At 46.7% G+C, this 18,353-nt stretch overlaps 2 protein-coding genes and 1 non-coding gene across 10 annotated transcripts; 2 read left to right on the plus strand and 1 right to left on the minus strand.

The window, feature by feature from the left end:
• Positions 1 to 71: 71 nt before the first annotated feature.
• LOC120906705 (E3 ubiquitin-protein ligase RNF113A) lies at positions 72 to 1,602 on the plus strand. Its single transcript, XM_040318582.1, has 3 exons — positions 72 to 207; positions 278 to 989; positions 1,055 to 1,602. Exons 1-3 carry the CDS (start codon positions 138 to 140, stop codon positions 1,218 to 1,220), a joined length of 948 nt encoding a protein of 315 aa, XP_040174516.1. The 5' UTR covers positions 72 to 137; the 3' UTR covers positions 1,221 to 1,602.
• A 1,162-nt stretch (positions 1,603 to 2,764) lies between these two features.
• On the plus strand, positions 2,765 to 18,318 carry LOC120897618 (probable inactive tRNA-specific adenosine deaminase-like protein 3). 8 transcript variants are annotated; one of them, XR_005738560.1, is made up of 4 exons: positions 2,772 to 3,049; positions 14,301 to 14,819; positions 15,214 to 17,260; positions 17,414 to 18,318. XR_005738560.1 is itself a non-coding variant. In XM_040302621.1 (2 exons), exon 2 carries the CDS (start codon positions 7,668 to 7,670, stop codon positions 8,808 to 8,810), a length of 1,143 nt encoding a protein of 380 aa, XP_040158555.1. In that variant the 5' UTR covers positions 2,769 to 3,049; positions 7,586 to 7,667; the 3' UTR covers positions 8,811 to 8,888. The 8 variants fall into 8 exon arrangements, 3 of the variants coding, with proteins under 3 accessions (XP_040158555.1, XP_040158558.1, XP_040158556.1); XR_005738562.1 differs by lacking the exons at positions 2,772 to 3,049; positions 14,301 to 14,819 and adding an exon at positions 11,546 to 11,750; XR_005738563.1 differs by lacking the exons at positions 2,772 to 3,049; positions 14,301 to 14,819 and adding an exon at positions 14,864 to 15,021.
• Trnam-cau lies at positions 5,720 to 5,791 on the minus strand. The gene has a single exon. It is a non-coding gene; the product is annotated as a tRNA-Met (tRNA).
• Positions 18,319 to 18,353: the final 35 nt, after the last annotated feature.

Consider the following 18,353-nt stretch of genomic DNA (forward strand, 5'->3'; position numbering starts at 1 on the left):
TTTTCGAATTTGACAATCTCATTTTGAATTGTCAAACGATTCGAGCAGTTGTCCATCTGTCAGCTGATCCAACAGCAGTTGTTTACGTTTGGACGCGCGTCCGCTATTTTGTTTTCGCTTCCTCGGCAGCTGATAGAATGTCCGCGTTTGTGAAGCGAAATATAAAAAATAAAGGCGCCAGAAAGCGCCAAAAATCGTCCGAATCAGGTAGTTTGTGGGATTTGTGTTTGTAACAGGCAGTTGCTTAATTTTAAACCCACTCTCTCTCTCGTCCTAGATGAAGCGGAAGAGGAATCAAGCTCCGTCGTCGTTGTGCAGGATAGGCGCAAGAAGGCGAACCCGAACGTGCAGAGCACGTCGGCGCTAAGGAAAAAGCAGGCCCGCTCGTCGAACGCCGACTCGTCGCACTCGAGCGACGATGAGGAGAGTGCCGGCTTGAGCTACAAATCGAAACGATCGGCCCAACCGGAAGGTCCGCGCGACCAGGGCGCAACGGCCGAGCTGGAGATCGAAACGGAAAAGGACCGCGATGCGCAAGCGATCTATCAGAAGAGCATCGACATCAACAAGGAGCTGGAGGGCAAGGAGGACGATAAGGTGTACCGGGGGCTGAACAATTACACCCAGTTCTTCAAGAAGAAGGACAGTGCGCAGGGTAACGCGGCGTCGGGCATGGTGCGGAAGGGGCCGATACGGGCACCGGCCAACATTCGGTCGACCGTGCGGTGGGACTATCAGCCGGACATTTGCAAAGACTACAAAGAGACGGGATACTGTGGGTTCGGGGATAGCTGTAAGTTTTTGCACGACCGTAGCGATTACAAGCACGGATGGCAGATGGAGCAGGAGGGTGGGGGGTCGGGGCACAATCACGGGGGCGATGATTCGGACGGGGACGACACCAAGTACGAGATCCATTCGGACGATGAGGAGCTACCGTTCAAGTGTTACGTCTGTCGGGAAAGTTTCGTCGATCCGATTGTAACGAAGTAAGTGTGGGAGCGAAATCGAACTGGTGGGATGGTTTTTATAAACGGTGTATCTTCTATTTCAGATGCAAACATTACTTCTGCGAACGATGTGCTTTGGCGCAGTACAAGAAATCGTCCCGCTGTGCGATCTGTGGCGTACAGACGAATGGTATGTTCAACCCGGCGAAGGAGCTGATAGCACGCCTGAAGAGCAGAGAACTGGAAGAGCACGAATCGGATAGTGATTAATATTGTGTAGTGTGAACACGGAGCCCGTGTTTTCGTTTCCAGTAGCAATAGTGTGAAAGAAAGCGAGGCAATTCGTGTAAAATTTTGTCTTGGGTTCACCTCTTATAAACCGAGGCCCTCATGGGCTGGATTGACTTTCCCGCTATGGACAAAAACAGTAGTAAACTTAACACTTTGAAATGGAAACAAATATAACTATTGTACGACACATTTAAAAAACCTTAAACAAGCTACAGACACGATCCCAAGTGCCACAGATTAAGCTTAAACGACTGAAAAATCAAATATCCATGGAAAAACAAGAAAGCTCCATAGCTTCACTGGTTTGCTCAATAGATAGCGTTTTAAAAACTCATCAATATATTGCTGTCCTCTTCTTGCATCGTGTTTCGCCTAGTCTCAACTAATTCATGGCTTATATACCCTTCTAATTTTCTTAGCAAATGTGTATGGTCGTGTGGTCAGATACCTGGGTATCAACACCAACACCCATTGGTCAAATCTCACTTGCTTCTACTACTGGTGGTTCGAATTGGAGTTTAGTATTGAAAAAATCGTTCATCTTTCTAGTTCTAGCGATGCATAACTTCAATGCGAAACCATACAACAGTACAGAGGAAATGAGAAAGCTCTCCTCCAAGCGATGAAGCTCAACTGGTTGGGGTATCCCTCCAACAGAGAGCGCCACCAGCTTTTTTGCTATTTTTAGAATGCATGACTCGTTTGCCGTCTGCTAAACGAAGTCTTTCTATATTCCGTTTAGGTATAGTGCTTGAGTCGTTTAGAAGCCGTTTAGTGGTCGTTTAGTGGATTTGTGGCACTTGGGTATACCCTTCTAATTTTTTCAGGAAATGTGTATGGTCCAGTGGCGGATCTAACGGTAGGCGGACCCTTGATCCGCCACTGGTATGGTCGTGTGGTCAGATACGTATCAACACCAACAACCATTACGCAAATCTCACTTGCTTCTACTACTGGTGGTTTGAATTGGAGTTTAGTATTCAAAAAATCGTTCATCGTTCTAGTTCTAGCGATGCATAACTTCAATGCGAAACCTTACAACAATACAGAGGGAAGAGGAAAGCTATCAAAGCGAGGAAAATCCACTGTGTGGCTAACCCACCAACAGATGGCGCCACCAGCCTTTTTTATTTGCTATTTTTAGAACGCATGAGTCGACTTTGCCGTCTACTATCGTTTGCCGTCTACTAAACGAAGTAATTTTAAATTCCATTTAGGTTAGGAGCTTGAGCCATTTAGAACTCGTTTAGTAGTCGTTTATTGGATTTGTGGTAGTTGGGGTTAAGTCGTACGAGTTGACAACTGTACCACAAGACCGGCCTTAAGAACCTTTGATTTATTTTAAATTATGGGTACGACTTCTGGAGCGTTGCCAACCGTGAGAAACCCTCGTAGAAACCCTAAAATGATTTTAAATTATTATTTTTTTACACAAAACAAAACTTCCCTACAATTCTATCCTGTATCTAGCCCATAGTGATTCGAGCTCGAAAAAATGCGCGTCAAATCAAAACACACCCCACAACTGTCAAAACGTGTTCTGATAACAACAACAGAGCACGCAAGAAAAAAAAACGCAAAACGTCAACTAAAACCATATGTAAAAATAGCCGCGTAATACGATCGTACAATACGCACCGCAATCGTCCTAATTGTTCCCCATCGCCCGCCCTCCCACCAATCCTTGTTATTATCTATCGCCTAATGGCATATCCAAAATTGTGCATGAGTGTGTGTAAGTGTGCAAGAAACAGTTTAATGTGTTGATGGCGTATGATAGAATGTCCAACGCCGAAACCCCGATTCCGGTAAGTGTTTCTGCCTTGGTCGCTCTTATCGCCTTTGTTTTGGATTCTTTTCCTCGTGCGTGGCTAATATGTGTGCGTGTGTATGTGTACCGCTGAATCTCGGTACGCAATAGGGGTGGCGCAAATACGCATCAACAAATCATGCACACTCACACGCTCTATCGTTCCGTGCGTATCGTAAACAATAGTGCAAGATCGACACCTCCACAACGGTTTTGTTGGCAATAGTGGTAGTGGTGGTGGTGGTGATAGTGGTAGTGCATATTAGTAAGATTAGGATGCACCGTGCAGCAAATTCCGATGACCTTCAGCATCCCGCGAACAGTTTCCACGCAGACACACTCACACACCCTTACCGCTTACGCTTAGGGGGTGGAAGGCGCAGGTATCCCCACTCCGCTCACATAACACTTGCGCGAGAAGTAAGAGAAAAAGAAGGGGTAAAGGGGGAAGAGGGAGTGAACGTCACCAACATTCCTTCCTAGTAGCGAACGGTTGCTGCGTTGCTATCCGAAAATGTTGCTCCGCGCCGGAGACCTTCGCGCAAACATTAAACTCACCCCCTGTTTCCGCGAAGTAGTAGGCAATGCTTTTCCGTTCCTTTTTGCGTGTGTGAGTGTAGGGTTGTTGTGTTGTAGTGGGGGGGGTGTCGTCAATCCGCGGGTGGGGGGAAAAAGTGATTCGCGATCTATCGCAAACGCCTTTACGCACACAGCTTGCCATGATTCCGGCTAGAAATGGCAGTGTGTTGGTAGCGGCGCACGGCGAAGAGGACACACAACAGCACGCCGCGTTTGCGCTGCGCGATTGCTAATGAATCGGGAATTGATTCAAATTGGCCTCGGTTGTTAATTGGTGCCACCCGAGCATGCCCTCCCTTTCCCCTTTACACGCGGTGTGGCCTGGTAGGCTCAGTCAACGAACCTCACACGCAGGATACGCGCAAGTGCGTGGCATGAGGATGGAGATACAGATAATGCGCAAGTGGGAGAGAAACGCGAGGTGTTACTTGGTTCGGAGTCAGTTTTTGATCAGTTAAATGGTATTTATTAAAAAGAACCTTTTTCATACTAAAAGAATTTTAATTAGATTTTACATTAGAAAAGTACACTTTATACAATCAATTGACAATTTCTCGGAACGTTTAAAGAACAGTTGGTAAATATGCGAACCACCTTACAGCTGGCTCGATTGTCGCTGTTTATTCCTTGACCTAATTTCATCCCCATCTACTATTATCTTCCGCGAGCTAACCTTGATGTGGGCCGCCCCAATTCACCCACCGGGACCCACGAGTCCCCACGAGTGGGCACCACCAACTCCCCAATAGCAGGGCGGTGAATGTATTGTCACGCGCTTCCATGCATGATGGCGGTTGATCCACCGTCGTCTTCCCTCGTATCAAAAGCTCCTGTCCATTTATAAGCCCACCAACCCCCCCGGCTATCTTGGGCGATAAATATTTGCACATTTTCAATGAAAAGCTCCAGTCCCGCAGCCGACCAGTGGATGATTAGGGTCGGTTCGATAACGCCCCCCGGGGTGGTGGGATTAGAAGGCGGCTTTCGGGATCGGTAGCATGCCGCCATAGGTGTCAAACTAGACGTTAGCTGTGCGATAGAGAGAAAGTTCGGGCTTTAGGAAACCCGGAATAGATAGGCTGGCGTGTAATAGCCACTTTCCGGTACGTGAGCATTTGTTTGAAGGAGGGTTTGGCCGTTTGGAGTTTCTTAGACGAAACGCTGTGTACTGCATTATGGCTTAATCAGTACGGGCTCTGTGAGGTTCCAGAATATTGTATTAAACTCTAAAATCTCAAAAAATGAATGACTGATTGAAATTTGGAAATTGATGATATAGCAACATTCAGTGCTCCTCGTCGTTCTAAGCAATTCTAACAAACTTGTTTGAGCCTTTCGCCTTATAATTGCCACGGTACTGGCATGTAAATCCTTACTATAGCAATTTGAGCCAATCCTTGGAAGAAATCAATTATTAATTCGTTATAATAATGAATAATTACAATATTTTTAGCTAATGATTTTCACATCTCACGCATGGTCCATTCCTAATTCTAAGCATATGCAGAAGGTATACTTTGCACATCAAAAGCATCTCAAATCTCTCCTGTTTCATCTGGATGTTCCTTTCCGCTTGCTTGACTGCAAAGTGGATAAACGAAATTTTGCAAAATTATTGGAAAAAAGTCAATCGCTCATCCGCTAACTTAACATGCTGTGTACACATGTTTATATAATTTACCCAAGCAATGTTCTATGTACTCGGTAGAATCATTTTCTTTTTCTTACACGATATCTTCATTATTAAAAAGAGTTTAGAATACAGCGTTTGGGTTTAAAATGTGTAGTGTAGATAAAAAATAAATCCTTTTGAACGTGTAATATGCTTTGTCGGTGGACAAGTTTTCTCAGGGTAAAACCTATATTAAATCTACAGACACGGAAATATTGTTTGACTGATAATGGTGTAACTTGTGATGTGGTTTTTGTGAACTTTTCGCAGTGTTTTGTATCAATTTATCAGTATCTGTTACTTGAGCTGCAGTTTCTAACAAACACTAGTTCTCAACACATTGTCCGTACACAAAGGAACTACCCAGTGGGATCACCCGCGAGGGTATTACTTCAACTGAAAAAAATGATTTTCCGATAGCAGAACGTAGTTTCGATCTACGGACCTCTGGGTTATGGGCCCAGCACGCTTCCACTGCGCCACTCTGCTCTTCGCTCCCGTTTCAAGTTGGAAGTAAATGAAATAGCTGCAGCAACAAAACAGTTTCTTTTTTACATGTAACTTTAATTGTTTCCAAGATAATCTTCCTATGCGCTGGCGGCACAAATAGTTTTTAAGCAAAATCCACCAGAAATTCATCATTGCTTATTGACATTAGTTTATGTGTCTAGGCAAGTGGCCTAAAAGTGTAATTAGATATTCACCATTAGGTAACTTACTTATCCAGCGCTACAAGCGCTTTGCGGGCTTGGCCTATAGATATTCTCCATTCAATAGATATTCCAGCAAAGAAATAATCAATAAATCAATAAATGAATAAATAAATATTTTTGGTGATTTTTGGTCGATGAACATCATAAAGATCTGTAAAAGTAAATAACTTATGGTGAGGTGTGACCGTCCAGAAGGTTTCTTCAGAGCTCCTTTGTGTTCATTTCCTTATTGACCTTGCAGCAAGAATATGCTGCAACAGGTCCAGGTCCAGTTCAGTTCAGTCCAGCAAGTAATTCTTAAATACTTAAAATGAACCCAATTCTTCGTTGGATATCGATGAATTGCAACTGACTATCCTGTTATGAGTGCACCAACAAGTGAGTGATATCCAAGCTTCTCATTATTGGCGTAGACAGGTCTACGACCAGTTGTTGCGCGAAATAAGAATAGAAAAATTTATTCCTTTATTTGAAGGTGCAAAAAAAATACGTTGCAGTGTTAATAAAACATAAAGTTAGCGAAGGATCATTTCTGGTTGCAAAATAAAGCAAACATCTCTGTGTCAGACAAACCATTATTACGCATTACGGTCGTTATTTCTGAATAAAAAAAGATCAACATATCGAAGAAATTTGGTGGAAGAAAGTACCTCTATTAATAGATTATAAACCCGTGTCTTGAGTACATATGGCTTTGGCGACTTCCCGCTAATTGCGATTACAGTACAGGATCAATGTCTAGCCAAAGCGGTAACTGTTACTTCAACTTCAAAATGTTTAGCAATTAAAAATTGAAGCTAATGAATTGAATTCCCCCAAAGGAAGCATTAATGTAACTTATTGGACAAAACCAAAACAATGGCTCTTACAGGAAGAGTTTAAAAATTCACAATAGCCAGAATGACTAAAATTTCGAACAATTAACTATAGTTCTTTCCCACGTTTCCAATTGGTACCAAGCATTTTGGCATGATCTAGTGACAACCAGCTGGAAGTAGTTATCTTCTGAGTTCTCTTCAATTTATACATCGTCTCTGAGAGACTTAATTACTCTGAAATGTTCCACTCTTTCCTCCATCACACCATCATAATATCCATCTATGTTGAGGATATTATCGAAGGTAGTAGAATGGGCCATTCCCTATCATAGACAAGCCCCTATGGCACAAAACCGATGTGAGCTATGGTCGCGTATACTTACGATCGTCAGGCCAGAAAGGTCCTACCATTGAAAGGCGCCCACATATGCACCGAGGGCTCACAGCAGTAACAATTAAACAGGAACGGGGAAAGACATTAACAGGCAATGTTACATGCTCATGCAAGTGTGTTACATATCCGATAATAAGGTGCAAATGAATATTTCCTCTCGTTACTGTTTACAGTGGTACAAGAAAAAAGGTTTTTTTTTAATTTTAAATATACAAAAGCAACGATTTAAATATCCACGGTAGTTAGTACTCGTATGTGTGTTGTATTCCGATTGGAAACCATTCCCGTGCATATGGGGCGCGTTCAAGATCATCAAATGTGTTGAAGCTGTGTTCCTTCTAATTTTGTGTTATTGCAGATACCGTACTCTTCTGATTGTGTGAGTAAAGCATCGAAACAAGTGTTAAACTACAGTGCACATTACTAAAGTTACAGCAACGATGTCAACCGAACCGGAGACTAAGCGACCCAAGCTTATGGTAGAAAGTGGTGAACCACCGTCCAAAATACGATCGATTCTGGGTGACGAATTTACGCAACCAACACCAGTGATCGAGGTGTACATTGGGCGTGTGGCAGAAAATCGACACCTCTCCCAGCTGGTACCGGCCCTGGCACGCATTCTTCCCATCGGTACGCTGCAGCATCTGAAGCGAGTGAATCGCGATGGAACGATCATCTTGGCGCCGGTTGTTCAGTTGCTGGAGAAGCTACCGGTAGAGTCTGCGGTGTGTGAAGAGGAGCAAGCAAATTCTATCGAATCACGCCTCTCAAGGTTCCTGCTCTCCGAAGGCATTGATCGTACCATTATCGATGGACTTTGCGGGCAGCAGTTGAAGGTCATGCCGGTGCCCGCCACCCAGCCACTGCTCCGGTGGCAGTATGAGGCAGCAAATAAGCTTTGGCCGTGTAAATTCCATCCCAACCGGCACCACGAAGCACTGTACGCGGACACGCTGTTCGGGGCGCAGGAAGCCGCGGCTCACCGCAGGTTCATGGAGATCTGTCTGCAGCTGTCGGCGCACTACGAAAGCCGACCGTTCGGAGTGTGCGTTCATCCTCGGTCTGCTGGGAGTCGGATAGTGGCCATTGGTGGAGGAAGCAGCGACCGTCATCCGATCTGGCACTGCCCAATGGTGCTGATCGATATGGTTGCCGTATCGCAGAACGGGGGCATATGGCACCGAAAGCAGGACGACGTGCAAAGCGATGCCATGCCGGCGGAGGACGGGTTCCAACTCGGTGGAATTGACCCACAGTATAGGCGCTTCGTTCGCGAGCGCTACGGTGACACGGTTTGCCTTGGTGCGGAACCGACGCGAACCGGAACGGCAGCAGAGGTAGACGTGGCAGGCGCTGCGGACGATAATCTTGCCAAATACGGCCCCTATCTCTGCACCGGGTATGACGTGTACCTGACGCACGAACCCTGCATAATGTGCGCGATGGCCCTGGTGCACAGCCGCGTTCGGCGCGTATTCTTTCACCGGCCGACACCGGAACGCGGTGCACTGGGGACGCTGGTGAAGCTGCACGCAGTGAAGGAGCTGAACCATCACTACGAGGTGTTCCGGATTGTTTAATGGGCCTGATACCGCGGGACCAGAAATTGGCAGAAAAATACACTAAGAGGAAATAAAGAAAGAAAAGAAAAAAACACAGAACCCCAAAAAATTGTTTGTTTGTTGCTTTGTTCGAAACGCGCTTAACCTTGTGATCTCTCTCGCCTCCGCACGATCGCCCAGATGATCTCTTCGTCGATCGGATGGAATGATCTTTGCAGTTTCTGAACCTGTTTGCGCGGGGATTTTTCAGAGCTTGTGAGCGTAATGACAGTCGCGTAAAATATCCATCGAAACGATCGGTGGTAGTTAGAGGCGTTGAACACACGCACGCAGGCGATCTCTGGCCGAGAATGGGTCCACTATCGAAAGGCGTCCATATACGAACTCCCAGAAGTCCCCACTCCACAAACAAAACAACACGCAACCAAAAAGCAAAAAAAAAAGAACCGGGCTTCGATCGCGGCTCTGTCATCATCACGCGTCCTTTTCTGATTGAGGTCAATTGGACGGGGCAGGTCCGTATCCCACGTTCGTGGGGGCTCGCGACGGTGGCTGGTGGTCCTCCCTTCGTACATCAGCGTTTATTTTATTGAGACTCTTCAACTTCTGAGCACTTCTGAGGGAGCAGATCATACGCCAGCAGAAGACGATGCACGAAGTGCACAGTACAGCGCGCTACTTGCGCAAGAGGTGATAATTGCCAACAAAAAAAAAAAGGTTCATTTGTTTACCTTTTTTTTCGAAATCCAATTAATCCGCGTACAAAACACACTGGAATGCGCGTTTTTACATGACGCTTTGTTTGCGGATGCTTCTTGCTGAGGATTTCGAAATGATGATCCGCACTGTCTGTACCATGTTGATCGTCCTCATCCGTAGCAACCACCAATTGGGGCACGTTGTACGAACGGCGGGCAGCAAAAGTGTATTGAAATTTATTTGACAACGCACAAATGTGACTGTCAGCGCTTCCGTGGAGGTTGGAGACAGTGGATTGACGAAAGAGAAACATCCCCAACAGCCATGGGGGAGCACCTAGAACCAAGTCTGTGCTATAGTATAGTAGGGGCTGATCGATAAGATCTCTGCCGGCCGTGCTGAACTTGACCGTTGTGGAATTCTAGGGGTTTTTCGTGCTTTTCGTTTGAAGTTGTGAGATAAAATCTCAAGTCAGAAGTGGCATCATGGCACTGGCACATGCATTAATAACATTACGATGTCAATCGATTTATGGCGCCGGGTACGGGTGGTATGCCATCATTTTTCATCTGTTGTACACTGATGGGTTTATTTTGTTTGTTTGGAAAAATGGTGGAATGAATGCGATTTGAAATGGTGCCCTGAAGATATTTGATAAAGACATTTGGAGTCGTGTGATGGAGGTTCAGTAATTTACGGGAGTTGTGGACATGTGCTGAGTTTTGAGTTTTAAGTAAGTTGTTCCATTGAAAATATTCAAAACATGAACTCGGGCAAGTTAACCGCATTTTGTAATCAGTTCAGTATGATTTTACTTAACTAACCATATGACTCCAATACATGATTTCACATGTATTTTTTTGAAAATATTTAGAATAAATTATTCAATATAACGCATATAAAATTTGAATTGATAGTTGCAATTAAAACATGAAATGAATTATATTATCGAAATTTGTGTAATTAAAGGTAGTAAGAGTTATGTTACTTTAACCAACGTTAACCACCAACCTTAAATCCCAGGTGAAGATGATGGGATGGAAAACTCTCAGAGTAATATTGCTATCTTCAAGATTCCAGCCAATGGGGATGGTCTTGTCTGATACCTATTAAACTTGGCGCTAGAGAGACCCTTCTGAGACGCAATGGTAGTTACTTTGGTAACTGTCTTCTATGAGTCAACCCACATCCTAACATACGATAAACACCATTGGTCTGCGGCACTCCTGCGTACCCAAATCTTGATTGAGCAAGTGATTGAGCAGGCGAAGGAGAACTTTGGATTGCAGATAAACGAGACCAAGGCTAAACTGATGGCGGCACCATCGGTGACGCGCTACAATCCAATGCAGACCTTTTGAAGTCATTCAGGATTACGCCTATCTCTGGTCAAAGGTCAGCGCCAAGAACAGCATGAGAGTTGCGATGCGCGTTTGAAAAATGGTTCTACCGGCCAGATGTAGTAGTCCATATAAAAGAACCTATCAATTTTATAATACCAGTTCTCTTATTAATTGAATACGTCTAATTTGGACTTAAAATCGTGTTAGCTGCGTTTGAACGCATTATGTTCTCAAGAATCATTTACGTTAGCCGTTAGTCCGTCCACAAGGACAGAAGGGACATAAGTAGGTCCAAGATAGAAATGTCCGACGATGAGCGGTTTCCGACACAACTGCAACAGACTTAGACCGTATAGCTAGATAAGTTGGCAAGTAATAGAAAATGATGATAACATGTGGTGTGTATCTTAAAACCTCATTATGATTAATCGGGAGTATCGTGGACCTGTGCCATGAGCAAAAGACGTATACTGAATAACAAAGATTAAAGATGAGGCTGCGCTTCATACAGCTCCATATGGTCTATGAACCACCTCAATGTAGCTCCGTATCTGCAATGTAGCCCCAGACATTCAATATGGTACTCTATGCGCAATTAAACTACAGCTTCTTAAAGTAGCTGTTCAAGCGTAATCTAACTAGAGCTATTCCCTAAAAACCAGAACCGTACGATTCTTCCAGTTCATTCTAAATAACTAACGATCTACGTTCATCCAATCAAGCTTCATCGTTTCTTTATAAATCAAAATGCACATAGGTAGTTGTTCATAAACAGAATATCCAACCCTTCCAAATAAAGGATGTTCGAGTACGCCAGGTCGTTCATCACCTCCAATACAAATATGAACGTGAACCGTAAGACCGACCAGATCGTTCACAAAAATAACGTCCTACCTGTCGAATAGAGATCGTCCTGGTAAGCCAAATAATTTTCAAGGTGTAAAGGCCGGGGTGCATTGTCCGTACTCGCTAGTGTAATTTCAACTTTCACTAGCGCATCTGGCGGCGGCTGGCCGAAGCATTCGTTCACCGAACGATGAAAATAATACTTTATTTTGAGATCCGGCACGACCATTCCCTCGTTTACAAAAAAAAGCTTCCACCAGCGGCCGCCAGATGCGCTAGTGACAATTGAAACTACACTAGTCAGTACGGACAATGTCCCCCGGCCCTAATAATCTAATTGTATTCTTTATTTTATTTAGATTCACATTATTACGGCTTCTAATTGTATTCTTCTTGCGAAATGAAACCATTTACCATACTTTCATCAACTGAAATGAACGAAATGAAATGAAAGCCATCTGTAAGCGACCCGGAGTCGTTCGGACCAACCCGAATGGTACAAGTAGATTCAGTAGGTGCAAGCGGCTCTGACCCGTTGGTGCAACGAGTTCGGGTCGTGTCGGGCCAAGGTGGGTTCATTTCAACGCGTAATTGCAGCGAGTTCGGGTCGACCAGAATGATGAGCAGGTGCGAAAAAACAAAAGTTATTCTTACCCGTAGTTGAAGGGATTTCGAGTCGGGTCGGGCCAAGGTAGGTTCAATACCCGACCCGAACTCACTTCAGCAACGAATCGGAGTCGCTTATGCTTTCTCGCACCTACTCATCATTCTGGTCGACCCGAACTCGTTGCATCCGCGAGTCGGATTTGATTCCGACTCCGACCTAGTGCACCCGCTGCACCCACGGGTCGGAATCGATTCCGACTGGCTCGCACCTGACTTCAGGTGGTCGGGTCATGAAATGAATCGTATGTCCCACCACTAGTGCACAATTGAACTGGACGCGCTTAATGTGTAGTTTTGAATGTCTAATGACATTCCATGAGGCCAATGTAGCTGTCTATGCGCAACGAAACCCCATGGGGTCTATGTTGTGCGGTGAGTTTACTGACGCTTTCGAAGCTCAATACACCTCCGCACACTCGATGAGGTTCCGTATACTCAACGTACATACTAAAACTCTCCAATTTCTTTCCATATTGCCGATAAAATACGGTTTTTAATTTTACCGAAATGAATAAATTCAGAGCTTCAACAGCTACATAATCGTGGACCGAGCTCAGAGCGTATACTCTCAAGGCATGATACCTTTGCTAGTCTATCTAGCTGTTTGAATTCAAAGTGGTTTTAATTTATTCAAATTTATGGTAAACTTGATAGTTAAAAAACAGATGATTCACCGTCTATTGAAAATGTTTGTTCAATATATCGGGGAGTGAAAAAATAAAGCCTATTTCCAATAGAAAGCATCGTGTTTCTGTTGCCAACTACCACCGCCACCACCACCGACACATCACATTACAAACCTGCCCACTTACACGCATGATGCAATGCAATATTTCGATAATTACGGACCAGAAATAGAGGTAGCAAATGGTCTGGAGCATTTATAGAACAAGTTCTGTCGTCGATTCGAAAAACAGCACCCAACGACCAACGACGATGTCGCATTATGGTGAAAGCCTTCGCTTGTTAGCCTTCGTCGCTTCTCCCCCCAAGCATGATAACTACTTTACCCTCACTTGCCAATGCGTGGAGCGCCTACGCGCCTCTATAAAGGGTTCATTTCATCCGGGCAAAAGATGTCCGTCCGTCCCGGAAAATGAGGGTGTTTTAGCCGTGCCGCACGGTATATATGACGCACGTCGCGATGCGGGATCATGAAAGCCTAAAGAGGTGCCTAGCGATTCATTTCGAACCGGTCGTCAGGGTGTTCAACAAGCCGGACGGATGTTCAGGCCGCGGCGACCCAATATTCAGATGCACTGCGCCACCATGGCCAACACCACGGTGGTGTGGACTGGGCGGGGGGGTGGTTTGGGCGGGGAACTTGAAAGCTGGTATTTCCCGCCCCGTGTTTTTGTGGCGTACGCGCAACAGGTTCCGAGCGATATCGGTTCGTCGCCACCCCGTGTGTGTGTGTGTTGTGCTCTTCGCTTCCAGGTCCGTCGTGGCAGCCGGTTTTTGTCTCGTCCCGGCCGCGTAAAGTGAGTTGTTTTTCTCGTTTCCGATACAAACTTTGCTGGCTTTGCGGCGCGGCAATGTGGCAAGGAGGTGCTTGTTGGTGGTATACGATGATAAATACCAGAAGGTTTCAGGGTATGAAATTCGGGCTCTGTAGCAAAGGGCATTTCAGGAGGGCATACACACGGACCAAGTCGGACAACGGAAGCGGACAGCCTGATAATATATTACAAATCATTTTCGAAAGTTCTTTTTTCCTCCCTCTCTTCATCTCTCATCCTCCGGCTCATTACCGAGGTCCAGTCCAGTCGTTCGGCTCATTACCTATTCCAATCAAAAGCCTCAACATTGCCGAGGTGCTGGAATTATGGTAAGCAGGAGTGCATGGATGGAGCGGGTACATCATTATGACATGAATCATCATCATTGAAATCGAATTAGTATGCTCTACCTAAATGACATTACAGAATTGTCTCTTTTTTTTCGGGTGTTCGAGGTGTGTAGGCAAATCACGTGACTGCCGCGCGGCCACTGATGACGCGGCCAAAAATATCGAAGCTTGTAGCACTGGGCTGTTTTGTGTGGTACGTGTACGTTCACCTGTCCGCTGTTTTCAATGTTCCGCCATTCAGTTAGCCGTAATGAATGATGTGTAATAAACGCCGTGGAACCGGCGAATGATGGCAAACTTTGTGTGGCATTTGGGTGGTGTGGCACACTGTGCGCGATAAAAAACAAGTAACCAACAGCTGACAAACAGCTGAGTTGGTTGAGACGTACCGGGTGAGGGACCGGGAGCGGTGCTAATTGGAGATGTTTGGCTGGGAAGAGTTGGTAGACTAAACCGTCGCCGTTATCAACACAGCCGTCGCTATCAGTCGCCTGGCGAGAGATGTTTGAGAAGTTCGGCTAGCGCGAGGAGCTGGTCGCGCCAACGCAAATCATTGTGAGATGAGCCGTTGCAGCTCTGGGCGTTTTGGTGCGTAGCTTGGTGTTGTTGTTACGCCGCTGCGAGGTAAATAAACTTATCAATTTATTGAAAATCGATGGAAAGATGTTCCGGCAGCACTGCGCTAAAGCTTATCTCGCGCGGCAGGCGCTTGGCCTGCGCTTTGTAGTGTGTGCGGGTCACGTTGATCTGTTGGACGCGCGGGGATAGGATCATTAGTAGTGTCCCGGTGACGTCTTTGACAGGCAGTAGGGGCAGTATAGCAGTAGTCCGTTTTACAGCTCCGTCCGCTTATGCGGCAAACAAATTAATACTAATTTTCATTTCAATTTACTCAATTGATTGAATGCGCGAGATGTTGATATGGGCTGGAAATTAGTTAGAGAGAGAGAGAGAGAGAGAGAATAGGCATCCGTAAATTAATTAGAGCTTTTTTCTGTATTTGTTCTCTCGTTCACAGTCCAACGATGGGGAGAGATGGTGATTCTGGCTAATGGGGCGGCGTGGAGGTGAAAACGTGTGCACTTTGTGACAGTGACAGTGTAGAAATGTGATGTGTAGAAGCGCAGAAGAAAAAAAAACTCAATCGAACCACAACCAGATGAATGATTGATCGAGAAAAGCGGCCTGTGACATTGACGCATGGACCCATACAAACCCAAACGAAACGGGGGAAAGAGAGTGTAGCAAACGTGGCAGATAAGATTTCCGGATTTAACAAAAAATGTGGAGTTTTGCGAGGATGTAACCCACACTGACAACAACAAAAAAGAGTGTTCGTGTGTGTGTGTGTGTGTGGATTTGATTGTCCAGTTAAATGTGATTTAGATGGTGCGATTTGCAAACGAGATGGCGCCACGTGCAGTCACGCGGCTACAACACGCTACGAACCCTGCTGATGCTGTGTACTGCCGGGAAGTGAAGGATTATCACCGCAGGGCAGGATTTACAGGACTTACCCAGTGCACAAACAGACACACCGCTCCGTGATGACCGTGGTCGTTTACCGTGGACAGTCTCAGCCAGTCTCAGTGAACGAACAGCAAGCGACAAACCCTGCACTCTTCTCCAAAAGACACTCCACCGACAGAGGGAGGGAACACTTTCCTTCCAGCAGTTGTTGCCGGGGAGGAGAGCGGACTTGGCACAACACAACAGCCGGGCGGGCATGTTTATTGGGTTCAATAAATTTCAATTTAAAGCAAAACAACGCGCTTGATTGTTGACCGACGCGTCGCAAACGCGGTCCTCTGGCTGGCAGCAGTAGCAACCGCGCACTAATTCCCGCCTCTCCGCTCACGGCTGCTTAATAGTAGTAGCAGCAGTGAGTGCTGCTGGGACACACCATCGCTTGGACAGTGCCTCACTTGCGGCGAGGCAGACAAATTAGCAACTCCAGCAAACGAAACCGGGGCTGCGGGGTGGAAGGGCCAACACGCCCGGGTGTGCATCGTCTCTGACTTGTTGGTGACCGATGGTTGTCGTTGGCTCGCGCGCGCTCGAAACGAACCCCGGGGGCCCATTGTGTGCTGCGTTCTGGACGAGATAACACGCCCGAAAATATCGTCGTCGTCGTCGTCGCTGCTTGCTGCTATCGTTTGTCAGTTTTGGGTTTAGGACAAACCGTACCGTACCGTCGCCGTGACGAGACACGCGCGTGTCAGAGTGCTGAGTGACTAACCCGAAATTGGACTGCTCCGGTGTCGAATCTCGCCGAAAAGACAAACTCGAGTGTACGACCGTTTGCGGTCAAAAACTATTCAACAATTCAGAACTCGGCTACATTGTAGAAAGAGGTGCTACTGGCTCCTTTAACTCCGGTGAAGAGTTTAGGGGAGTGAGAGCCTGCCCTCAGCCGGTTGAGGAGCTCTTGTTTGCTCGCGCTTTTCGGTGTCTCGTGTCTCGTTCTGTTATTGCCGTGGCCGTCAACGGCCCCACCAACGACTGTGATTATGGATAGTGACAGCCCGGTGCAGGAGTACTACATCAACGACTGAGCCTGGCCACCGCCCTTGGTGCGTGGCGGCAGCCGGTGTGGAAACTAACCCTCACCAACCTAGTGTGTAGTTTAGTTGTTAAGTGAAACGGACTTTTACATCTCGCCTAAGAAAGAAAAAAACATTTTACTTCCGTAAGCAGTGCACGAGTCTTCCCCTAGTAGACTAGCCTAGTAGACGAGTGTGAGCCTGCTTCTGGCGCAAAAAAAAAAAACCCCTGCGGGGAAGGGCCCTTTGCCCAGGTGGCCGGGTGAGTGGTGCACCGTCCTGCGCGCTCTTATCGCGCTCCTTTGCGCGCAAAACATCCCAAATTACACCCGTGAGTGCGTGTGTGTGTGTGTGGTGTGCGTTAAAAAGCAAAATACGCTTGGCTCTGACCGCGCGTAAACCCGCGCAACCGATTTGCGCTAATCTTCGCGCACGCGTCCCTGTTTTGGCGCAGATTTCTCTCACGTCGCGCCCAAGGTACCTGTGTTGGTGAGCCGCGCCGCGTTGCAGCGATTATCGGGTGTAAGTAGTCGGGCAAGATTTTGGTAGGAATGTGGACATCCAATCCTCCCCCCCCCCTCTTCTCCCTCCCCGCTTGCTGTGTCGTGTACGCGCACCGTTGTTACATATCCCGCTAATGCTGTCTTTCTTTTGCGTGTGTCTCTTTCATTGCAGCCGTTACAGGAGGAAGAGAGCAAAAACCGTTTTAAAAAATACCCCACCAGCCGTGCCTGTTTGTGTGTGTGTGTGTGCGTGTGCGTGAAAAAGAGATCGTGTGTGTGTGTACAACAGGCGTGTTAATTTCGATCGCGTTCGACCGCTTTTTTTCTTCGACAAACGCGCATAACGCAGGGTGAGGACTCACGATCACGACGACTCTTCGACGTGTGTGTCTTTCATTCGTGTTTGTCGCTTCACAGCGGGCAGTAGCAGTAGCAGCAGCAGCAGCAGCAGCAAGTTTTTCAACCCGATTAGCGCGCGCGCTCTCGAGATACCGCCGAGCACTCGTCATCGCCTCCCCTTCATCGCAACAACTAGCAGGAGGGTCTCTGGCTCACCGAGTCTGTTCGAACCGAGGCTTCAGTCGTTCAGTTACGAAACAAACGCTGTGCAGGCCGCAGGCTTTTCACGACCGTTCCCTCTCCTCTCTCTCTCGCGCCGTACTCTCGTCGTTGCGTGCTGGTGCCGGTGTGTGCGCGTCTTGTGTGTCGAATGTTTGCCCTCGACGGTGGTCGCAAGCGGGTTAAGGAAAAGCAGTGTACCGCGAAAGGATCCGCCAAGGTACTCCCGGGTCGGTGAAAGGTGCATTGTGTGTGTGTCCGCGTGTGTGTGTGTGTCACGTAGTGAAAGTTTTGTGAGAAGAAAACAAAAATCGTGTGTCGCGTGTGTCTTGTTGGGCGTGTTTGGGCGTGTTTGGGTGACACGTGGCATCATTAGTGCGTGTGCGTAACGCTAACGGCGGCTACGAAAATTGCGCCCGCAGTAACGCTTGGAAAGTGGAGCCCAACGGACGGGCGGCTAGTAACGCTTTAGTGACGGCCAGTTCCTGTTAGAGCCCCTTAGACGAAAGAAAAAAAAAACCACAAAAACTCTCCCGGCGTCTGTGCCTTATGGA

Source organism: Anopheles arabiensis, chromosome 2, assembly GCF_016920715.1.
Source record: "Anopheles arabiensis isolate DONGOLA chromosome 2, AaraD3, whole genome shotgun sequence".
Lineage (NCBI taxonomy): Eukaryota > Metazoa > Arthropoda > Insecta > Diptera > Culicidae > Anopheles > Anopheles arabiensis.